This window comes from Felis catus, chromosome D2 (genome assembly GCF_018350175.1).
Source record: "Felis catus isolate Fca126 chromosome D2, F.catus_Fca126_mat1.0, whole genome shotgun sequence".
NCBI classification, from domain to species: Eukaryota; Metazoa; Chordata; class Mammalia; order Carnivora; family Felidae; genus Felis; species Felis catus.
The window spans coordinates 31429117-31448304 of NC_058378.1; the positions used below are offsets into that span (position 1 = coordinate 31429117).

Genomic DNA, 19188 nt, shown 5'->3' on the forward strand with positions numbered 1-19188 from the left:
CTTCACTTTCTTGATGGTGTCCTTTGGTGCATGGAAATTTTACATTTTGACTTATCTCTTCTTTCGTTGTTGCTGTGTGCTTTTGGTGTCATGTCTAATCATGAGGATTTACTTCTAAGAGGCAAATAGTTTCTTCTAAGAGTTGTATAGTTATAACTCTTACATTTAGTCTTTGATCCCTCCTGAGTTGATTTTTATATATGGCGTGAGATAGGGGTCCAGTTTCATTCTTTTTTTTTTTTTAATTTTTTTTTTCAACGTTTATTTATTTTCGGGACAGAGAGAGACAGAGCATGAATGGGGGAGGGGCAGAGAGAGAGGGAGACACAGAATCGGAAACAGGCTCCAGGCTCTGAGCCATCAGCCCAGAGCCTGACGCGGGGCTCGAACTCACGGACCGCGAGATGGTGACCTGGCTGAAGTCGGACGCTTAGCCGACTGCGCCACCCAGGCGCCCCATCATTCTTTTGCATGTAGATAATCCAGTTGTCCTCGTACGTGTGTTGAAAAGACAATCCTTTCCCCACTGAATGGCGTTGACACCCCTAAAGAAATCCACTGACTTTTGAAAATGTGGAGGCTGATTTCTGAACTTTCAATCCTATTCCATTGATCCATTTGTCTGTTCTGTGCCAGCACAACCCTGTCTTAATTACCGTAGTATTGCAGTGAATTTTGAAATTAGGAAATGGGTTCTCCAACTCTGAATTTCTTTTTCAGAATTTTTTTTTTTTTTTTTGGCTATTCTTGGTCCTTTGCATTTCGAATTTTAGGATTACAGCTGAGATTTTGATGGGGATTGCGTTGAACATGTAGGTGACTTTGGGAAGTATTGCCATCTTAACAATAATTACTCTTTTGCTTCATGAACACGAGATGTCTTTCCATTTATTTAGGTCTTCTTTACTTTTTTACGCGATGTGTTATAGTTTTCAGACTGTAAGTTTTATACTTCTCATGTTAAGTTTTATTCATAAGTAGTTTATTGCTTTTGTTCTATTGTAGAATTGATTTCTCAATTTCATTTTTAGTTTGTTCATTGTTATTATATAGAAATACAGTTGATATTTGTATATATATTTTTTAGTATTATTTTTTAAATGTTTATTTATTTTGAGAGAGAGAGTACGAGTGGGGGATGGACAGGGGGAGAGAGAATCCCAGGTAGGCTCCATGCTGTCAGCACAGAGCCCGACATGGGGCTCGATCCCACAAGCCCTGAGATCATTACCTGAACCAAAATCAAGAGTCAGATGCCTAACTGACTGAGCCACCCAGGCGCCCTGATATTCGTATATTGAATTATCTTACAACCTTGCTAACCGAATTCGTTAGTTTTAATACCTTTTTAGTGAATTCTTAGAATTTTCTATTTATAAGATCATGCCATTTACAAATAGAGATAGTTTTACCTCCGTTCTTGTTTTAAAGTTTATTTATTGGGGCACTTGGGTGGCTTAGTCGGTTGAGTGTCCGATTTCGGCTCAGGTCATGTTCTCACAGTTTGTGGGCTCAAGCCCCCCATCAGGCTTTATGCTGACAGCTCAGAGCCTGAAGCCTGCTTTGGATTCTGTGTCTCCTTCTTTCTCTGCCCCTCTCCTGCTCACGCTGTCTCTCTCTCAAAAATAAATAAATGTAAAAAAATAATAATAGTAAAAAATAAAGTTTACTTATTTTAAGAGAGAGAGAGAGAGAGAGAGAGACTGAGGACATGAGCATAGGGGAGGGGCAGAGAGCGAGGGAGAAAGAGAATCCCAAGTAGGCTCTGTGCTGTCAGCCTGGAGCCCGACTTGGGGTTCGAACCCACGAACAATGAGATCGTGACCTGAGCTGACATCAAGAGTGGGACGCTCAACCGACTGAGCCAGCCAGGCGCCCCTACATCTTCCTTTGTAATTTGGATGGCTTTTATTTAATTTTCTTGCTCAATTGCCCTGGTAGGTCCTCCAGTAGAATGTTAAATAAAAGTAGCTAGAGCAGACATCCCTGTTCTGTTCTTGGTCTTAGGGGGCAAGCTTGCAGCCTTTCACGTTAAGTATGATGTTAGCTATGACCTTTTCGTAGATACTCTTGTCATCTTGAGAAAGTTCCCTTCCATTCTCAGTTTATCAGGGTTTTTTTTTTTTTTTTTCATGAGGAGGCGTTTTAATATTATCGGATGCCTTTTCCATGTCTGTTGAGATGATTATATGGTTTTTGCTCTTTATTCTATTGACGTGGTATCTTACTTTAATTGGATTTTGGATGTTAAACCGGCCTTGCATTCCTGGGATAAATCCAACTTGGTCATGATGTGTATCTTTTTACGTTGCTAGATTTGGTTCGTTGAAGATTTTTGCATCAGATTTGTAAGAGATACTGGTTCGTAGTTTTCTTTTTCCTTTGATGTCTTTGTTTGGTTTGGCATTAGGGTGATGCTGGCCTCATGGAATGTCACTGTCTCACTTTTGCAGAGGGGATTGACACCTAGACCGGAGAGAGGCCATCATAAGAGCATTAGTCAGCTCGGGTGGCCACAACAAAATACCACAGACCACATGGCCTAAGCAACAGAAACTTATTTTCTCACGATGTGAATGCTGGAAAGCCCAGGATGAAGGTTCTGACCGATTTGGTTTCTAGTGAGTGCTCTCATCCTGCGTGCATATGGCCGCCTTCTCATCATGTCCCCTTATGGCCTTTCCCTGGTGCCTGTATGTGGACAGATAGCAGGGAGGGAGAGAGAAAGGCATGGGCCTTCTGGTACCTTTTCTTATAAGGACACTAACCTTAGAGGTCCCAGGGCTGCAGGAAGAGCTAAAAGCAACCTTAATCCCAGTGGTGGGGATTTCACAAGCCAGTTTTAAAAAGGGAAGGACCTTTCTAAGGTTGCCGGTGTATAACCTTGTTAAACGTATCCGTTTTCAAGAAAAGGAAGGAAGGAAAGAAAGAAACAAAAAGTTTAAAAGCCTAACTACCATCAAATGTGGTTGGCATTTCATAAAAGAAAGGATGTTTTAGTACCAGAAAAGTAGAATGGACTTTTATCTCAGAGTGGAGAACATTCCTTGAGCAGGTTTGCATTTCTAAATTCCTGTGGACTCATGAAACCGGTTATGGACCCCGATTTGGGAATCACAGCTTTTGGCAACCGGGCCTCTATGTCCTTTAGTCAGAAAGGCAGAACACCTCCTTCAAGGTCACCCTGCGCTTGACCTGGCCGGACCCAGAGCACGCGTCCTGCCTGAGGTCAGGCTGGCGTGAGCTGCCCCGGCTGCCTCCAGATTAGAAGGGGCCTCTGGCCCGCTCAGTGCATGCGTGTGTGCGCGTGTGGACTCTGGAATGGAGTTCATTAAGGAAGTGGGTTAGATTGTTCTGGGCTGACTGGCAGAAGGAATGTGGGTGTGGGAATGGGAGGGGCCTGGGTTCCGACAGCCTCTCTGACCGCCTGCGTCCCCACCTGCCAGGCTGCATCAGTACTGCGTCCTGGCAGGGCTTGGCTGGGCGCAGGAAGCGTTCAGCTAATGGGGGGGCTCTGAGGACCCCTGCAGGGCCGGAGCATCCTGTGATGTTCCTGGAGCTTCCAAGTCCCCATAGAGACCCTCAGATTTTAGTGCTAAAGGACTTACAGAGCGTCCGTCTCCTCTGTTTGCAGATGAGCTAGAGAGTGGGTTGTCTAGAGTCCCCTGTGAGTTGGTAGCAGAGCAGGGATAAGACACAAAAATTCTCACTCCTAGCCCCAAGCCCCTCCCCTGACCATGTCACCCTTCACCTGAGGGTCTCGGTCCCTGTTGTCCCTGGTGGGACAGCTCCAGAAAGGCAGCTGCTTCCTCTACCCTTTCCCTCCCGTGGACTGACTCCTCTAGAAATGGGCAGGTGCATCTCACCCTTGGTACCTGGCTGTTTATTTAAATTTATTTTTAATGTTTATTTTTGAGAGAGAGAGAGAGGGAGAGAGAGAATGAGCGGGGGAGGGGTAGAGAGAGAGGGAGACACAGAATCCGAAGCGGGTTCCAGGCTCTGATCCGTCAGCACACAGCCAGACAAGGGCCGCGAACCGTGAGATCATGACCTGAGCCAAAGTCAGACACTTAACCGACTGAGCCACCCAGGCGCTCAGCCACCCAGGCGCCCCAAGTACCTGGCTGCTTATTTAAACACAGCAGGCCCTGGGGCGCCTGGGTGGCTCAGTCGGTTGAATGTCCGACTTCAGCTCAGGTCATGATCTCACACTCTGTGAGTTCGAGCCCCGCGTCAGGCTCTGTGCTGACAGCTCAGAGCCTGGAGCCCGCTTCAGATTCTGTCTCCCCCTGTCTCTGCCCCTCCCCTGCTCATGCTCTGTCTCTCTCTGTCTCAAAAATAAATAAAAACATTAAAAAAATTTTTTAAAAATAAACACAGCAGGCAGGAGGGCTGTTTGTAGCTTGTTATTATAAAGACAAATGAGACCATAGTTTCAGCTCATGGACACTTTACCTTGTCTGCTGAAGAGTCTTACATCGTCATCATATTTCATGTTCACAGAGTCTGTAGACTGGAAGCACCCAGTGTCACCCGCTGTCCCCGTAGAGGTGGACTGTCACATCGCCCCCCGTTGTGCTCTGGGTGGGTGATGCCACATTGAACGTCGTAGTGTGTGTTGCTCTTTAATCGGTGCAGATAATTTCTGTAGGCTGATGCTTAGAAGTAAGTAAGATTGGTGACGGAGTCGGAAGGTCAGACCTTATTTTTCTTTTAATTATTTTGGAGAATTTCAAACAAAATTTCAAAACTGGGAGAGTGATTTCATGAACCCTTGTGTGCCCACCTCCCAGCTTCAGGAATTACCAATCAGGGCTAGTCTTAGTTCACCTAAGGTTCCTCCCCAGCCCTCTCCCTGCACCCCCCCCACCCCCAGATTATTTTGAAACAAGTCCCAGACCTCCTGTTACTTCCTCTGCCAGTATTTCAGCAGGTACCTTAAGGGGGGGAGGGATCTTTTATTTTTTTTCTATTTTTTTTAATCTTTATTTATTTTTGAGAGAGAGAGAGAGAGAGACAGAGTGTGAGCAGGGGAGGAACAGAGAGGGAGACACAGAATCCGAAGCAGGCTCCAGGCCCCGAGCTGTTAGCACAGAGCCTGACGCGGGGCTCGAGCTCACGAACCGTGAGATCGTGACCTGAGCCGAAGTCAGACGCTCCACTGACTGAGCCACCCAGGCGCCCCAGTGGGGAGGGATCTTTTAAAAAAAGGTCATTATCATACTTAAAATGACAGTAGTTTCTTACGATCTAATACCTGGTGAGCCTTTAGATGTTCTCACCTGGTCCCACAGAGTCTGTTGGCCTCGGATCAGGATCCAAACAAGCGCCACAGCTCACACGTGGCCGATGTGGCCCGTGGAATCTAGAACCGCTCTGCCCGCTCTTCTTCCCCTGAAGTGCGTCTGCTGAGGTAACGGGCTTGCTCGCCGGGCATCCCCCAGTCTGGACCCTACTCGTTGCACCCCCAGGTTTAGCTGGGCCATGTCATGTCGCAGCTCCCGTGCCCCCTGTCTCACCGGGTAGAGCCAGAGGCTCGATCAGATTTGGCTTGGTTTCGGCCAGCAGAGTCACAGGGGTGCTGTGTGCCGCCACGCGGGCTCAGAAGGCCCCGTGGTCTCTCTGTGACCTGGCAGCTGCAGCTGCTCGTCCCCTGCGCTCTTTACTTCATTGAGGGCTTGCAAAATAGTGATATGCTGGCTCTCTCGTTCCCTCTCCACGAATTAACTGCAGTACTTACGGAAAGATACTTGGCCGGGGTGCAGGGGAGGCAGGAAGGCAGGCCCCGAGCTTGGGTTGTCACTTGATTTGCTCCTGTTCAGAGGAGGTTTGGGAGGGGCTTCTCTAAAGCCAAGGGGAAGGCTGTGGGGGTTGGTGAGCCCTAAGGTCCCTCCAGAGTCGGATAGACCTGCGGTCGGTGATGAGGGTCTGGGTGACCTGGGTGGGCCGGGAGAAGAAAGATGGAGGGGCTCCTGGGGGGAGGCTGGGAGTTGTTAGAGGCCAGTGCTGGAGGCCAGGGGACCCAGCCCCCATGTGTCCCCACTGGGGACCTGTGTGGGAGGCGCCCCCAGCAGCGGGGGCACTCCTGGCTCAGTCCTTACTCTGTACCTGTGCCTGATGAAGGGCAGACCGTAACGGTGCCTCCATTTTGTATCTGAGGAAGGGAGGCACTGGGCTTGCCCAAGAACCCACAGCTGGTGGGTGGCAGGAGGAGAGAGAGGCCCCAGACCGACTCTCAGGTCACATCCACTCCGGGTGCCACACGGCTTCCCAAGTCGGAGGCAGTTTCACTTCCCTCCCACCTCAAGCCCTGCTGTGGGGGAAAAGGACAACTAGAATCCATGATCCTTGCCCTTGTATTCCCAGCCTCAGAAGGCCGGAGGGTAGGAGCGTATCCCAGCCTCGGGTCACAGGTATAGGAGTGGGGTGGGGGGGTGGGACCAAAGCTGCATACACATTTTCCATGGAGACAGGCCTTGCCTGGTGTACTAACAGTCTGGGCCGCCCTCTCTGCCTGGGTCCGACTCGGGCTGCCTGGCCTCTGTGGGTTGCAGCTCAGTGATGCCTCCCCCGTTCTCTAGAACGTCAGTGACAGTGGGTCAGGGCCTGATCAGTCCTATGCGTCTGAGGGGGCCAGAATGCTCAGGGCATTTAGAAAACCACCCCGAAAGGAAAAAAAGAGAAAACTCTTTGAACTAAGCCACTCCTTGAGGTTTCGATAGAGGTGAGAAGGCTGGGCCCCAGGCTGAGAGAATCCAAGATGGCCACCAGCCCACAGTGGTGACACCATCTGGTGAATTAGTTGTTTCCTGCTGGGCCTGGAAAGGGAAAATATTTGTGACAGAAACCAAGGTCAGGGCTCCTGGAGGAAGTCCTGCTAGAGTCATTAATGCCAGGGGGCCTTTTCCTTAGCCTTGGCCGGTGACGTTAATTCTTAGTGTTCTGTATTTAACGCAGTCTAATGTGTCTCCCTTCTGTCCCTTCAGAAAGAGTTTGAAGAAAAGCTGAGATAAAAGCCCCACCAAGAGAAAGAAAATGTCCTTTGGTCTCAAGTGGAGATTTATTTTATCAAGACTGTAGTGCTTTGACTTTGAGCAGTGCTTTTCGAGTTTTCTCAGAACTTGCTTTTTTGTCTCCTTTGGTCCTCAGAGCCGCTGGTAAGGAGATGACAGTGGGATTTACGAGGCCCATTTTACCGAGGAAGGCACTGAGGCCTAATGACACTGTGACCAGCTTGAGGCAGGACCAGAACCTGTCTCCCAACTCCCCTGCCTGTGTTCCTTTCCTTCTGGATGACCATGACCCAGGAGGCAGTTTTATTGTGGTGGAAAAAGGAGGGGTCGGCAAGGACGTCCCCAGGCCCTACTGCATGTGCCGGCCCGGGTTGGTGCAGAGTTGCCAAGAGGTCAGAGACTGAGCTCAGTGTCCCCAAAGTCGAAGGTTATTATCTTACGAAAAATATAGAGTGAGACAGTTTTGGCTCCGAGCCCCAGGTGGGGTCTCTCTCAGTCTCTCCAAGACTCTGGCTTGGCCAAAGCTGCTCCCTGGAGACCTCATTCCAGTAGGTAATGTGTCTCCGGGGCCAGGGCCATGCGATCGGAGCCACCCTGGAATGCCGTGTGCTGTCACATAAAATACGATGGAGGGAAAGGGTTGCCTCCTAAGGCTCTTTGACACTCAGCCCAAAATTGAGCCAGTGGGTCATCCAGCGGCTGCCAGAACGGGGAGAGGGTGTGTGTGTGTGTGTGTGCCGCGTGCGTGTGCACACGCGTGCACGTGTGTAGGGCCCGCGTTCTCAGTAGCTGAGACCTCTCTCGCTTTGCCTTCCTCCTCGCCGTGTGGCTGAGCTGGAGCAATTTGCACCCTGCAGGGGCGTTTCCCGGTTTAGGCAGCAGCAGGCATCCACGGAGCCGGAGCCGTGTGCCAGGCTTGTCTCTAAGTGCGCACCCGAGGCTTGGAACTCGCAGCGGTTTGGGAGGGGTACACACCTCGGCCGCGCCCACTCCGCGTGCACGAGCCGCTGCCTCCGTGCGCACGGCTGTCGTTGTCAGGGTCGTGGTTGTCACTGGGGCCGCCTCTTTCTGCTGCTTGTCTCTCTTCTGCCGTGCAGGGTCTCGGCTCTGAAACTCTGACCGCAGGCCCTGCCTGGCCCACCTCGGGCTCTGGAGACGCCAGTCTAGTGAGCAGATAGATGGGCGGGAGGTTGAGTAAGTCCTTGTAGGATGAAACAGGAAAACTCGGCCCTGCCTCCCTTATGCCTTCTTGTTCTTTGTCCACACTGCCCGTCTGCCAGGAGAGGGCAGTCTTCTCTAGCGACCTGAGGAGCCCTGGGTGTGGGTCGGAAGCCCTGAGCTCTAGCCTGGCCTCTGCCAGCAGCTCCCTGCACGACCTTTGCCACATTGCTTTGGCCTGCCCGGGCCTCTCCTGTGCCATCTGTCACCTGGGGTCACTATTACTTCCCCTACCTGCCTTGAAGGGTGGTGGTGAGCACCAGCCGGGGTACTAGGTGAGGTGGGAGCGGGTGTGCAGGGGGTGGTGGGCGGCGGGGCTGGGACACCGGGCCAGCCCACTAGGTTATGTGCAGGGCAGTGGGCTCCTGAGGGCGGGGACCATGCTTGGCACTGAAGTGCAGAGCCCGGCTAGGGGTGAACAACCTTTGGTGAATGAATGACACACAGAGAAGCCCATGGTGCCAGGTTTAGTCCCTTCCTGCTCTGAAAGTACCGAACAGGAGGTGTTCTTTGGAAAACCGGTTCCTTGTCTATGGGCCGAGGGCCGTTCTCTCCCTTCTTGGGAGTTACAGAAAGCTTCCGCGTGCTTGACGCCCCAGGACAGGCCTGAGGACAGTTTGCAGGGACTCGTAGAGAGCCCCTGGAAGCAGCTGGCACCGATTGCTTGAGGGCCCATGTCTGACAAGGAGTGGGCAGTGTGTTGAACTTTGAGAATGATGGGGTCGGAGCTCTGGGACCTTGCCCTGCGGAGACGAACCAACTTTGAGGGCTGTCTGTTCCCTGCCCAGCCCAGAACCCTGCTTCACCTGGACAGCAGAGGCCACGGGGCCATGCTCGTTCCAACTGAGTGGGTCGGGGGAACGGCAGCAGGGATACTCCAGTAACAGTGGTGTTGTCTGGCCCGGATTGACTCGGGCCCTGAGCCTGGCCCCACTTGCTCAGGGCTCCGTTTGCCCGGCAGCCTATGCTGTGCCCGGCTCTCCAGGTGACCCTGGCATGTCACTTCACCTCTTTGACCTTGATCTCCCCTTCCGGAAAGCAGAGGGGTTGATCTAGGTAACCCCAGGCAGTCTGTGATTTGGGGCTTAATAAAAATGGGAGATAGACCTGTTAGTCACTGACTTGGCAGATGTTTATTGCATACCTTCCAAGTGCCGGGCACTGTGCTAGTCCTGGGCGTACCTCAGAACGGGGACGCTCCTACCCTCGGGGGACCCACGCTCTCTGAGGGAGACACGTGAGGAACAGCACATGAGTCAAAGTCACGTTTTGCGTCGGGTAGCGATACGTCTGTGGGCGTAGGGGGTTGCAGTCTTAACATCCGATCTGGGTTAGGAAAGGGCTTGATGAAGAAGGTGGCATTTGCACAAAGATCGGAGGGGGTAAATGGGAGAGCCATGCTGACATCCAGACAGAGGGATATGGCAAGTGCAAAGGCCCTGAGGTGGGGGCTTCCTGGTGTGTTGGAGGGGCAAGGAGGAGGAGCAGGGACGGGCAAGAGAGGAGGTCAGCGGCCACGCGGGCAGGGGGAAGGCTGGATGGGGCCTGGTCTGGGATCGATCATCCAGGGACAGACGTTGGTTTCTCCACTGAGTGCCAGTGGGGGCCTGTGCAGTGGGTTGAGCAGAGGAGCCGACTTAAGATTCTAGCGGGATCACTCTGGCGCTGTGTTGAGAATAGGTCTCAGAAATGGGAGGGAGGGTGGCCAGGGAGCCCAGACAGGTGCTTGACTTGAGGTGGTGAGAGGTGAGCTTCATCTGGGAGTGTTTGAAGTGGAGTCAATGAGATGCCCTGACTAGCTGGACGTAGGGCCGAGAAAGGGCGAAGGTAGGGAGAAATGCCAGGCTTTGGGCTGAGCAGCAGGAAGGATGAGCATTAAGACGGGCAGACATGCGGGCGGGCAGATTTGGGGAGACCTCAGGAGGTTCGCCTGGGACATGCTCTGTGAGTTTGAGAAGCCAGATCGATATCCCCCTGGAGCCCACAAGCAGGGGTAGCACGGCAGAGTCCGGATTCCCCGGGGGTGGAGGTGCACATGTGGGGTCCCCAGTGTCCTGCCTGGAATCCCGATTCCAGATGGCATTGGAAGTGTGAGATGGACTGGGGAGTCCGTGCTCACCCACCAAACCCGTGCCTGCTTCACACCTAGTCTGAGCCCTGACACTGACATTCAGGGTGGTGGGGAGGAGGGAAGGTGGGAGCCTGCTTAGAGTCCGGTGCCTGCCCCCAGGCTTGTCTTCCAGACCGATCGTTCCTTGGGGAGCAGAGGAGGCCGAGAAGGGGCTGGAGCACTCAGAGCAGGCTTCAGGAGAGCCAGGGCTCGGCCAGGGCCTGAAGGGACGAGTGGAGCAGGGCCAGGCCTGGTGGAGGAGAAGGGCTTTCCAGGCAGGAGCAAGGCCGGGGGGTAAAGGTAGAGAGTCAAGGGTGAGATAGGGTGTGGTTGAGCTCGACTGTGGCGAAAGGGCCCAGGGTGGTCAGAGAGCTGAGCTGGGTGTTGGCAATTCCTGTCCCAGACGGGAACTCTGGCGTCGGGCAGCCACTTAGCCTGGCCCGGCCTCATCTGCAAAACGGGACGTCCCTCTTCCTTCACGGGGTTGCTAGGAGGGCAAGTCAGGATCTAACAGTGAGCTCTGGGTGTGATGTGCTCAGTCTGGCATGTGGCGTGCAGTCGGCCCCAGACACACCTGGGGAGGCACATCAGCCCGGCCTCCGTGGGCCTCTTCCTTGTGGCCCAGCAAAGAGCAGAGCTTCAGGAGAACCACTGCCTGCCACGCTGGGCCCACGCTGAGGCTGGCCGACCTCAGGCTGGAGAGAGCTGAAATGCCCAGCACCCCGGCCACCTTTCCGAGGCCTCTTCTATTTTAGGGCTCAGGCCCAGTGGATGAGGAAGCCTTGTCCAGCTCCACCACAGCTAATGACAGCCTGGCCGGCCGGGCCATTTAAAAATGGCGCCACTATTTTTATCGACAGGAGGTGGCTGGCCTCTCCTCCTCCCCAGACGGTGCCAACATGGGGTGATTTTAAGGAAACCAGGGCCTTGATGGGAAGATGGGTCATTGTCCCAAATCATAGCCTGCGATCATGCAGGAATAGCCCATGGCACCTCTTGGCTGGGGGGGGGGGGGGGGTGTCAGTGTCACCTTTACTTGTGGTCCGAATTTAGAGATAATTCTACCCTACTTACCAGTAGGGCTCAGAAGGACACTCAACCTCTCCACCCTGCATATTCCTCAGACTCTGTCCCCTCTGGTGTCTCTGGGAGCAGCAGGCCTCTGTCCCCATGGGAGCGGGGGGCTTGGAGAGGATAGGGCTTGTGTGGCTCTGCCCCCGGGCCAACCCGTGGGCCAACCCAGAGCTGAGGGCTTCTCATGCCTGTAGGATGTGTCGTTAGAGCTCTCTAGCTGAAAGCAGTTTAAAATGGTTCTTGCCTGGTGGATCTGGGGGTGACTTCCTCTCCTTTCTAAGAAAATGTCGAGTAGGCTCCAGGGATGGAGATTGGGAAGGGATGGGGTGATGAGTGCCCAGTGCAGTGTAGCATGGAGTAACCACTTAGGGGTCGGCGGATGGTGGTGTATTGGCCATACTTTGTATCTAGGTAGAAACTTCTTTTAATTTTTTGTCCACTTCCTGATTTCTTTTTTTTTTTTTTTAATGTTTATTTTTGAAAGAAAGACACAGAGCACGGGTGAGGGAGGGGCAGAGAGAGAGGGAGACACAGGATCCGAAGCAGGCTCCAGGCTCCGAGCTGTCAGCACAGAGCCCGACGTGGGGCTCGAACTCATGAACGGTGAGATCAGACCTGAGCTGAAGTCGGGCGCTTAACCGACTGAGCCATCCAGGGGCCCCTCCACGTCCTAATTGCTAAGCAAAACTGCACTTTTTTGAGCCCCTGGTTGGTTGGTCCTTAAAACAAGGCACCTGTCTTTCTCTGCTCCATTCATCTTCCTGCAGCAGCCATGGGGCCATTTCCGCCCTCACATCTGCCAGAAGCCTTCAGTGGCCCCTTTGTCCATCGGATCAGGGCCTGGAGTGGCTTCCACACCCTATTCTGGGCCCCAGCCTCCCCTGTTGCCCCCTCCCCTGTCAGTCTCCCTTGGACACACCTCACTCTCTGACCCCTTTCCTCCCCCTCTCAGGGCACCTTCCTGTCCTGCTTTTTCCCAACCCACCTCTAATATCACCACTTTTTTTTAAGTGTATTTATTTATTTTGAGAGAGACAGAGAGTGAGTGGGGGAGGGATGGAGAGAGAGAGTGGGACAGACGATCTGAAGCAGGCTCCAGACTCTTGAGATGTCAGCAGTGAGCCTGACGCGAGGCTCAAACTCATAAACTGAGATAGTGACCTGAGCTGAAGTTGGACCCTAACCGACTGAGCCACCCGGGCACCTTTTTTGATGCCCGTCCTGGTCCAGCCCCCTGCCCTGCCTTGGTCCCCTGACCCGGTTGCTCTGGGTGCTCTGCAGTTGTCCTCTGCCCCCCACCCAGACTGTGAGTGTCACTGCAGGCAGGGCCTACGCACGCTTCCTCTTCCTGTTGTAGCGCTCTCTCCTGCTCCATAGATCACCGTGGCTCTTCATGGTTTACAGGTGCACCTTACGTGCTCGAGCAGTCCCACCTCCAGAATCATGGGGGCTGACAGGTGAAATGGCAGAACTGGGACCAGAGCCCCATCATGTCTCCCAGGGAGTCAGAGCAGTGGTCGTGGGCCCTCCCTGCTCTGGGGCCCCATCCACTGCCCACCCTCCACTCCTGCCCCATCCCTGGGGACCCAGAGCTCCCTCCGGATGGTGTGGGTGGGCTGGCTGTGCAAGTTTCCGTAACCACTTGCTCCATCCCGGGAAGGCTGTTACCTGAGGCAGAAATGGGGGGTAGGGGCGCTCAGGCCCTGCAAACGGTCCCCCTCCAGCTCCTGGTTCTTGGGGCTGTAGGTCATGTCATGTCTGGGGCCTTCCTGCGGCGGCCCGGAGGAGACACACTGGGCTGAGCTGTGTCCCCGCGAGAAGGCTTTCAGCCATGGCCCGGCTGTTGGGAGGCCGCCCTTCCTGGTTCCCGGAGGCCCTGGGCTGGCTGTGCTCCCTCCCGCAGATGTTTCTGGCACCCGAGGGAACAACCTCTGAACTACATCTTCTTCCTGGAGCACAGAGAGCTGCTCTGGGCCCTGGGTGGGGGCCTGGAGGGTGTGGGGTGAGAAGGGGCGGGGGTGAGATGAGGTGCCGTGTTCCCTCTCCGGGGCTCAGCCTCCAGGCGGGGCTGCATGTCTGTGGCAGGTCAGAGGAACAACTCAGACCTGGTGGTGGCAGGGACATTGTCCAGCGGGGGAGCTGACTCTGTATGTCTTGGGGTGCCCACCGATGCCCATGCCAAGAAAGCCTCAGGAGGACCCCATTTAAGTCCCCTTCCTCCTAAGCATTAGCCTCCTGTGAGTCTTCTGTTAATAGGTCACTCCTACCTTCAAACCTTCAGTGGCTCCCCCCATGCTAAAGCCATGGTGCTATACCCTGGCCACAGAGAATCACCCGGGGAGCTTCTTGGAACCCTGATGTGTAGGCCCGCAGGCTCCCATCTGATCGGTCTGGGCTGGGGCCCCAGGCATCTGCATGCCAGGGTGGGAACTGGGCTGGAGTAGAGGGTAGGCTTCCACACTTGGCTGCCAGTCCAGCTCCCCTTCCTGTCCCCTCACACCCTCGTTCCAGCCAGGCCAGCCCCTTCCAGTCCCCACCTGCCGGGCACCGGCCTCACCTCTGCACCGCCCCACAGGCTGCTTGCTCTCTCCACCCACACAGCCCAGCCAAATCCCACGCTCTCTGGGAAGCCTATCTTTAATCATGTGGCTGTCCTTTCTCCCCAGCATGTCACCTGGTGCTGTTCTCCTAGAAGCTGCCCAAGGTGGCTCGTTAAACAGATTGATGTCCCTCCACCCAGTGCACACACAGCTCTTTCTCCCCTCAGCCACCGGATCTCTTGTTGATCCCCGGCCCTGGTGGCCTTTCTGGGTGGGATCTGTCCCAGCCTTGCGGAGGGTAGGGCCAGGGCCGAGGGCTGTATTGACTCCCTTCTGCCCCTGATCCTGAGTCACTTGAGGAATGGGCGAGGAAGTCAGCGAGGGACCGGTTGGGGTCAGAGGCCAAGAGGGGGGTCCCCCTCCCAGACAGCGATACACTCACCTGCCCGTGAGCAGCTGGAGGCCACGGAGCCTGGGCCACGGGGGTGTGGAGGTGTGGGGGGTGGGTGAGGCCGTGCTGCATCCGCAGTCGGAGCCCTGACGGCTTAGCCTTGCCATCTGTTGGCCTCTCCTGTAACTGGGGTGGTGCCCTTGGCCTCGCTGTCTGAACCCCTTCCTCCTGTCCTGGTGCTGGTGCCGAGGGCAGCCGGGGTGTGAGCGTGTGGTGTGTCTGACTCCCACCCCGTGCCGTCTTCCAGGCCAAAGCGGCCAAATCGGAGCCGGAGGCCCGGAGGCTGCAGCTTCGGAGCCTACAGTACCTGGAGCGCTACGTTTACCTGGTGCTCCTCAACGCCTACCTCCACCTGGAGAAGGCCGACTCCTGGCAGAGGCCCTTCAGCGCCTGGATGCGGGAGGTGAGATGCGGGGGGTGGGCGTGGGGCTGAGGCCACCCCTCAGGCACCCGTACTTGGCGGGCAGTCGGGAAAAGCTGGATGAGTGAGTGCCGGAGGAGGAGGAGGGGGAGGAGGAGGGTGAGCAGGCGTGTGGGGGCCCTCGGTGCGTCCCCGAGGCTGACATTCCCCGGTGCTCCATGCCCATTGTTGCGTTCACCCCTCACCTGTGCCCTGCGAGGGGCAAGATGGTGGCGTGGCCCCTGCCGCCTTCCAGCTGTGACCTCGGACAAGCTGAGCCCTCTAACCAGCAGTCCTCAGCAGTAAGATGCATCTTGTTACTGTCCGTGCCACCTCAGGACGTTGTGGGAAGGGGGGGGAGTCCGTGAGACATACCCGGTGCCACCTTCTGGGCCCTGGGTAAGCGGGGCTGCCTTACGTGGCCACTCTTACTCTCCCATTGTACAGAGGAGGAGACTGAGCACAGAGTAAGTACCGCGTCCACGGTCAGCACTAGGGCCAGTCGGTTGGCTGCAAAGCCCACCGTGTCTGGCCTGAGACACTGCCCTCTCGTTCTGTCTCCGCCGTCCCTCTCTCTGCTTGGCCTCCCGGTTCTTCTAGTTTTTCCTCCGGCTTGGCTGGTTTTGGGGGCAGAGCTGCTGCCTTGGCACCTCTAGGTCAGGAGAGAGGCCTCCTCCCCCCGCTGGGCAGAGCAGCCTGTAATTACCCCTCCGCCCGGACGCTGGTCTTTCCTGACCTTGCCGGCCTGTCCTGACGGTTCTAATCTGGACTCGAGGCTGGAGTTAGCTCCCCTGGGGCAGGCGGGGCGGAGAGTGGGAGCTGGTGACCCCGCCAGAGTGGGCGTAGGAAGGGCACGGGGGCTTAGGTAGGAGTGCGGGTGAGGTCAGAGCTGCGGGAACAGAGGCAGAGGGACCATGGCAGTGGCTGCTGGCTGCTGGGTAGTTGGGCTGAAGGCAAGCCTTCAGGGTGGTCCTTGGGCAGATGCGTGTTGAGTCAGGAGCCCTGATGGGGGGTGGATCACACCAAGTCCACGTCAGGGCCATCCTCCTGAGCAGGACTGGGCTCGGCTTCCTCTTTGGACCCCTGGGTGGGACGGATGGAGGTAGTGGGGGACTTCAGACACCTCTGCTTGGGCTCCACTTGGAGAGTAGAAATTGGGGGAACCAGGGGCTGGGCAGGAACTTGATCCCCTCCCCAGCTGAACCTAGGTGGCTCGTGTTGGGGGCATATCAAGGAAGGAGAGAACTGGTCCAGTCCAGAGTGTGGGCTCCAGTCTCTGGGGCCCTCAGTCCCTCCATCGTGGGGATGAGTGGAGGGTGGCGGGGGGAGAGTTGCCTGGGGACCGTTGGTCTGAGTGGAGCCTGAATCCTCCCCATCTCCAAGGATGGTGGAGAGAGAAGGGGGCTGGTTGTCGAGTGGGTTGAGTCTAGTGCCGGGCCCTGGGCTGCCGGGCCCAGGGCTGCATGGGGAATGTACAGGGAGCCCCCAGCCCGCCCTCCTGCACTGAGGCCTGCGGTGGACCTGCCTGGTTCACAGCCCGAACACACAGCCACAGGGCTCTCGCTGGCTCCTGTCCCCCCGCTGCCTTCTATGCCCCTGAGCATCTCAGTGGGCACATCAGGGCGGCACAGGCACAGGGGCACTTGGCTTCCTGCGCGGCTGCCCATTTCCTTACTATCCGCTGGGTGCTCTCTGTGCTCTGTAGCCTTCCATCATGCTCCTGGGAGGTGGAGCCTGTTGTCCCCGTTATAAGGGAACTGAAACTCAGAGCGGCCATTGGCGGTCAAAACACAAACTTGCTCGGGTCGCTGAGCTTGGGGAAGGCAGCGCTGGGCCCCAGGCTCACCTGTGTGTTTTGGAGCCCAGCGCAGGGAGGAAGGTGTGGTGATGTGGTGGGGGGGAGGGGGGGTGGGGTGACCCGTCTCCCTGGGAACTCCACCCCCATCTCTGCTGTCTTCCCCAGGTGGCATCAAAGGCCGGAGTCTATGAGATCCTCAATCAGCTGGGCTTCCCCGAGCTGGAGAGCGTGCAGGACCAGCCCTTCTCCGGGCTGCGCTGCCGGTGGCAGGAGCGGAGCCACGGCCTTGAGCCCGCCGCTGCTGGAGACTTCCTGTAGGAGGTGCTCCCCCGCCCCTGTGTGCCCCCTCCCACAGGCGTGCTCCAGGTGCTCCTCACTGGGAGCCGTCCTGAGGAACCCATTCCCCAGCTTCCCGCAGAGACTGGAGTGGGGTCGGGACCCTTTTTTAAGAAGAGGTTTTGATAGGACAATTAGTGCACAGGTATACTTGTAAACCACAGGCGCACGGGCCCGGCGTGTGCCTTGCAGACCGAAGATGGCTTCCAAGGAGCTCAGTCCCCAAGTAGCCACCAAACGAAGCCACGCTCCACTTGCACACATGCGCTTTCCTCTCCCGCTTCCGAGCGGTCCTCACGGCCTCAGGTGCAGAGTCCCGTTCCTTCTCCTGCTTTCTCTTGCTGCCCTCCTGCTCGGCTTCTCCCTTTTGCTGCCTGAGCACTGCTCTGGGGCCCCTGGCTCCCCGGGGAGCGGACAGGGCTCTTGGTGGACTGGTCACTTTAATGGCAGCCTCACCCAGTTCCCTGGCCTCTCGTGCCCCTTCTCCTTCCTTCCCCTTGTCCCTCTCCTGGGGATGGCAGGACTGTGAGGGTCTCCAAGGAGCTGGAAGGGAGGGGTCCTCTCGGGAGGAAAGAGCTTCTAGAAGGTGGATGCGGCCCCGGGAAGAGGCCTGCTCCGTTTCCCGGGCGCCAGGGCGGGAAGGGCTGAGGAAGCCAAGCTCCCAGCAGTGGGTCCTTCTATACTTCTTCCTTGCCCTGGCGGCCTAGATGGCTCCAGTCCCCATCTGCTGCAGCAGGAGCCCCAAGGACTGCTGGGTGACCCTGAGGGAATGGTGAAGAGGGCTAAGGAGGGTGTGAGGGCTCACCTGGGTTGCAGGCCATCTGAGCTGAGGACCCCCCCCGAGCTTCCCTCCAGAGGGAACAGAAGGGGCTGGTGAGCAGGAGGCCTCGGGAGCAGCCCTGTCCCGACAGTGGGAAGGCCGCTGGGAGGGGCGGGAGGACGCGGCCCTGTGGAGTTGAGTCTGGCTCTTCCTCTGGGGACCGTTCTCCGCTGAAGCCCAGGGGCCGGGCGGCCTGAAGGCTGACTGCGTGGCCCTCCCTGGTTGGGTGCGTGCGCTTCTGTGGAAAAACAGGCGGATGTGTCTCTGTTCCCATCTCCCTAGCATTGGAAGGAATTGGGCCGTCTTGGCCGAAATCTGCGAAACTACTGTATGTCCATTCACTCCCTTTTCAGATCTGTTGGGTTTGTTGATTTTTGCATATATTAGAGAGTTTTGATTTCTTTGCAGACAAGGTCTAGAGGAGGGGTCAGAGCTCAGGCTGAACCGAGAGGGATCCTTTGTGTTTTCACGGTTGGCCCTGACTTTCAGCTGTGCTGGGACCACTGGCCGGTCACTGCGCCTCTCTGCCTCAGTTTCCCCGTTTGTAAAATGGGAGAATAATACTTGCCTACCTACCTCACAGGGGTGTTGTGAGGACTCATTTGTGACTTTTTTTTTTTTTGTACAGAGCTTTTGAGCATTAAAAAAATGGCTAAATGTGAAATGTGCCCCGCCTGCTGATGTCTGTAGTGTGGGGCAGATGTTACAGACGTGATACAGCTGTGGTGGGTGGGCAAGGTGAGTTGAAAGCACCAGCCCTTAGTGCTCCCAATTCTTGGAGAAGGTAAGTTTTTCCTGACATCCCTGTCCTTCCTTCACATCCTTCATGCGTTACCGTCTCACTCTGGATGGCCAGGGCTGTCCAGCAGCATAATAGGCTAATTCATACTCAGATGTGAAGGACTGTTGTGTTCAGAGACATGGAGCAAAATGGAATCTCAAGGGTTATGATGGAGGGTGGACCTCAGCCTCTACTCCCTCCTCTCACCCCCGCAGGCTTTCCTTGGCCCCTTCAGGCCCCCAAATGCTCAGACACAATTGCATTGATTAGTGTGTGAAGAGGCAGTGAGGAGAGTGAGGCGGAGAGCAGACCCCAGGCTTTCTCCCCACCCTCTCCTAGGGTTAGGGGAATGAAAGACCTCTGGGTTCTAGTTCTGAGGTCAGCTGGGGGGTGGTCAGGATGGAACCCAGAGCCCCATGTGCTGGGGTAGGTGATCTTCCCAGTCTGGGAGGGAAGGCCTCCTGGGGTTACCTCCCCGCACAGCAGAGTCCAAGGATGCCCCATGTGGCTTCTGAACGTGAGTATGGAGACATGCACACCAGTGTGTGTGTGTGCGTGCGCGCGCGCGCCTGGTGGGGGAGGGGCGCTTCTTTGCCTGGGGTACGAGGGTCTGGGTGGGGGGATACGCAGGAGTGGATGGTGTTCAC

At 55.9% G+C, this 19188-nt stretch overlaps 1 protein-coding gene across 5 annotated transcripts in view; it reads left to right on the top strand.

Moving 5' to 3' along the window:
- The window catches only part of PALD1 (phosphatase domain containing paladin 1), a 75111-nt gene extending 56750 nt beyond the window's left edge, over positions 1–18361 (top strand). For 4 of the 5 annotated variants that reach the window (XM_045040103.1, XM_011287356.4, XM_045040104.1 and 1 more), the window contains 2 exons: positions 14654–14809; positions 16770–18361. In XM_045040103.1, coding sequence (XP_044896038.1) covers positions 14654–14809; positions 16770–16922 — 309 coding nt within the window. In that variant the 3' untranslated portion in view covers positions 16923–18361. Of the gene's footprint in view, positions 1–7149; positions 8516–14653; positions 14810–16769 lie in introns of those variants that run through there. The other variant, XM_045040105.1, reaches the window with a different exon arrangement.
- The last annotated feature ends 827 nt before the right edge of the window (positions 18362–19188 follow it).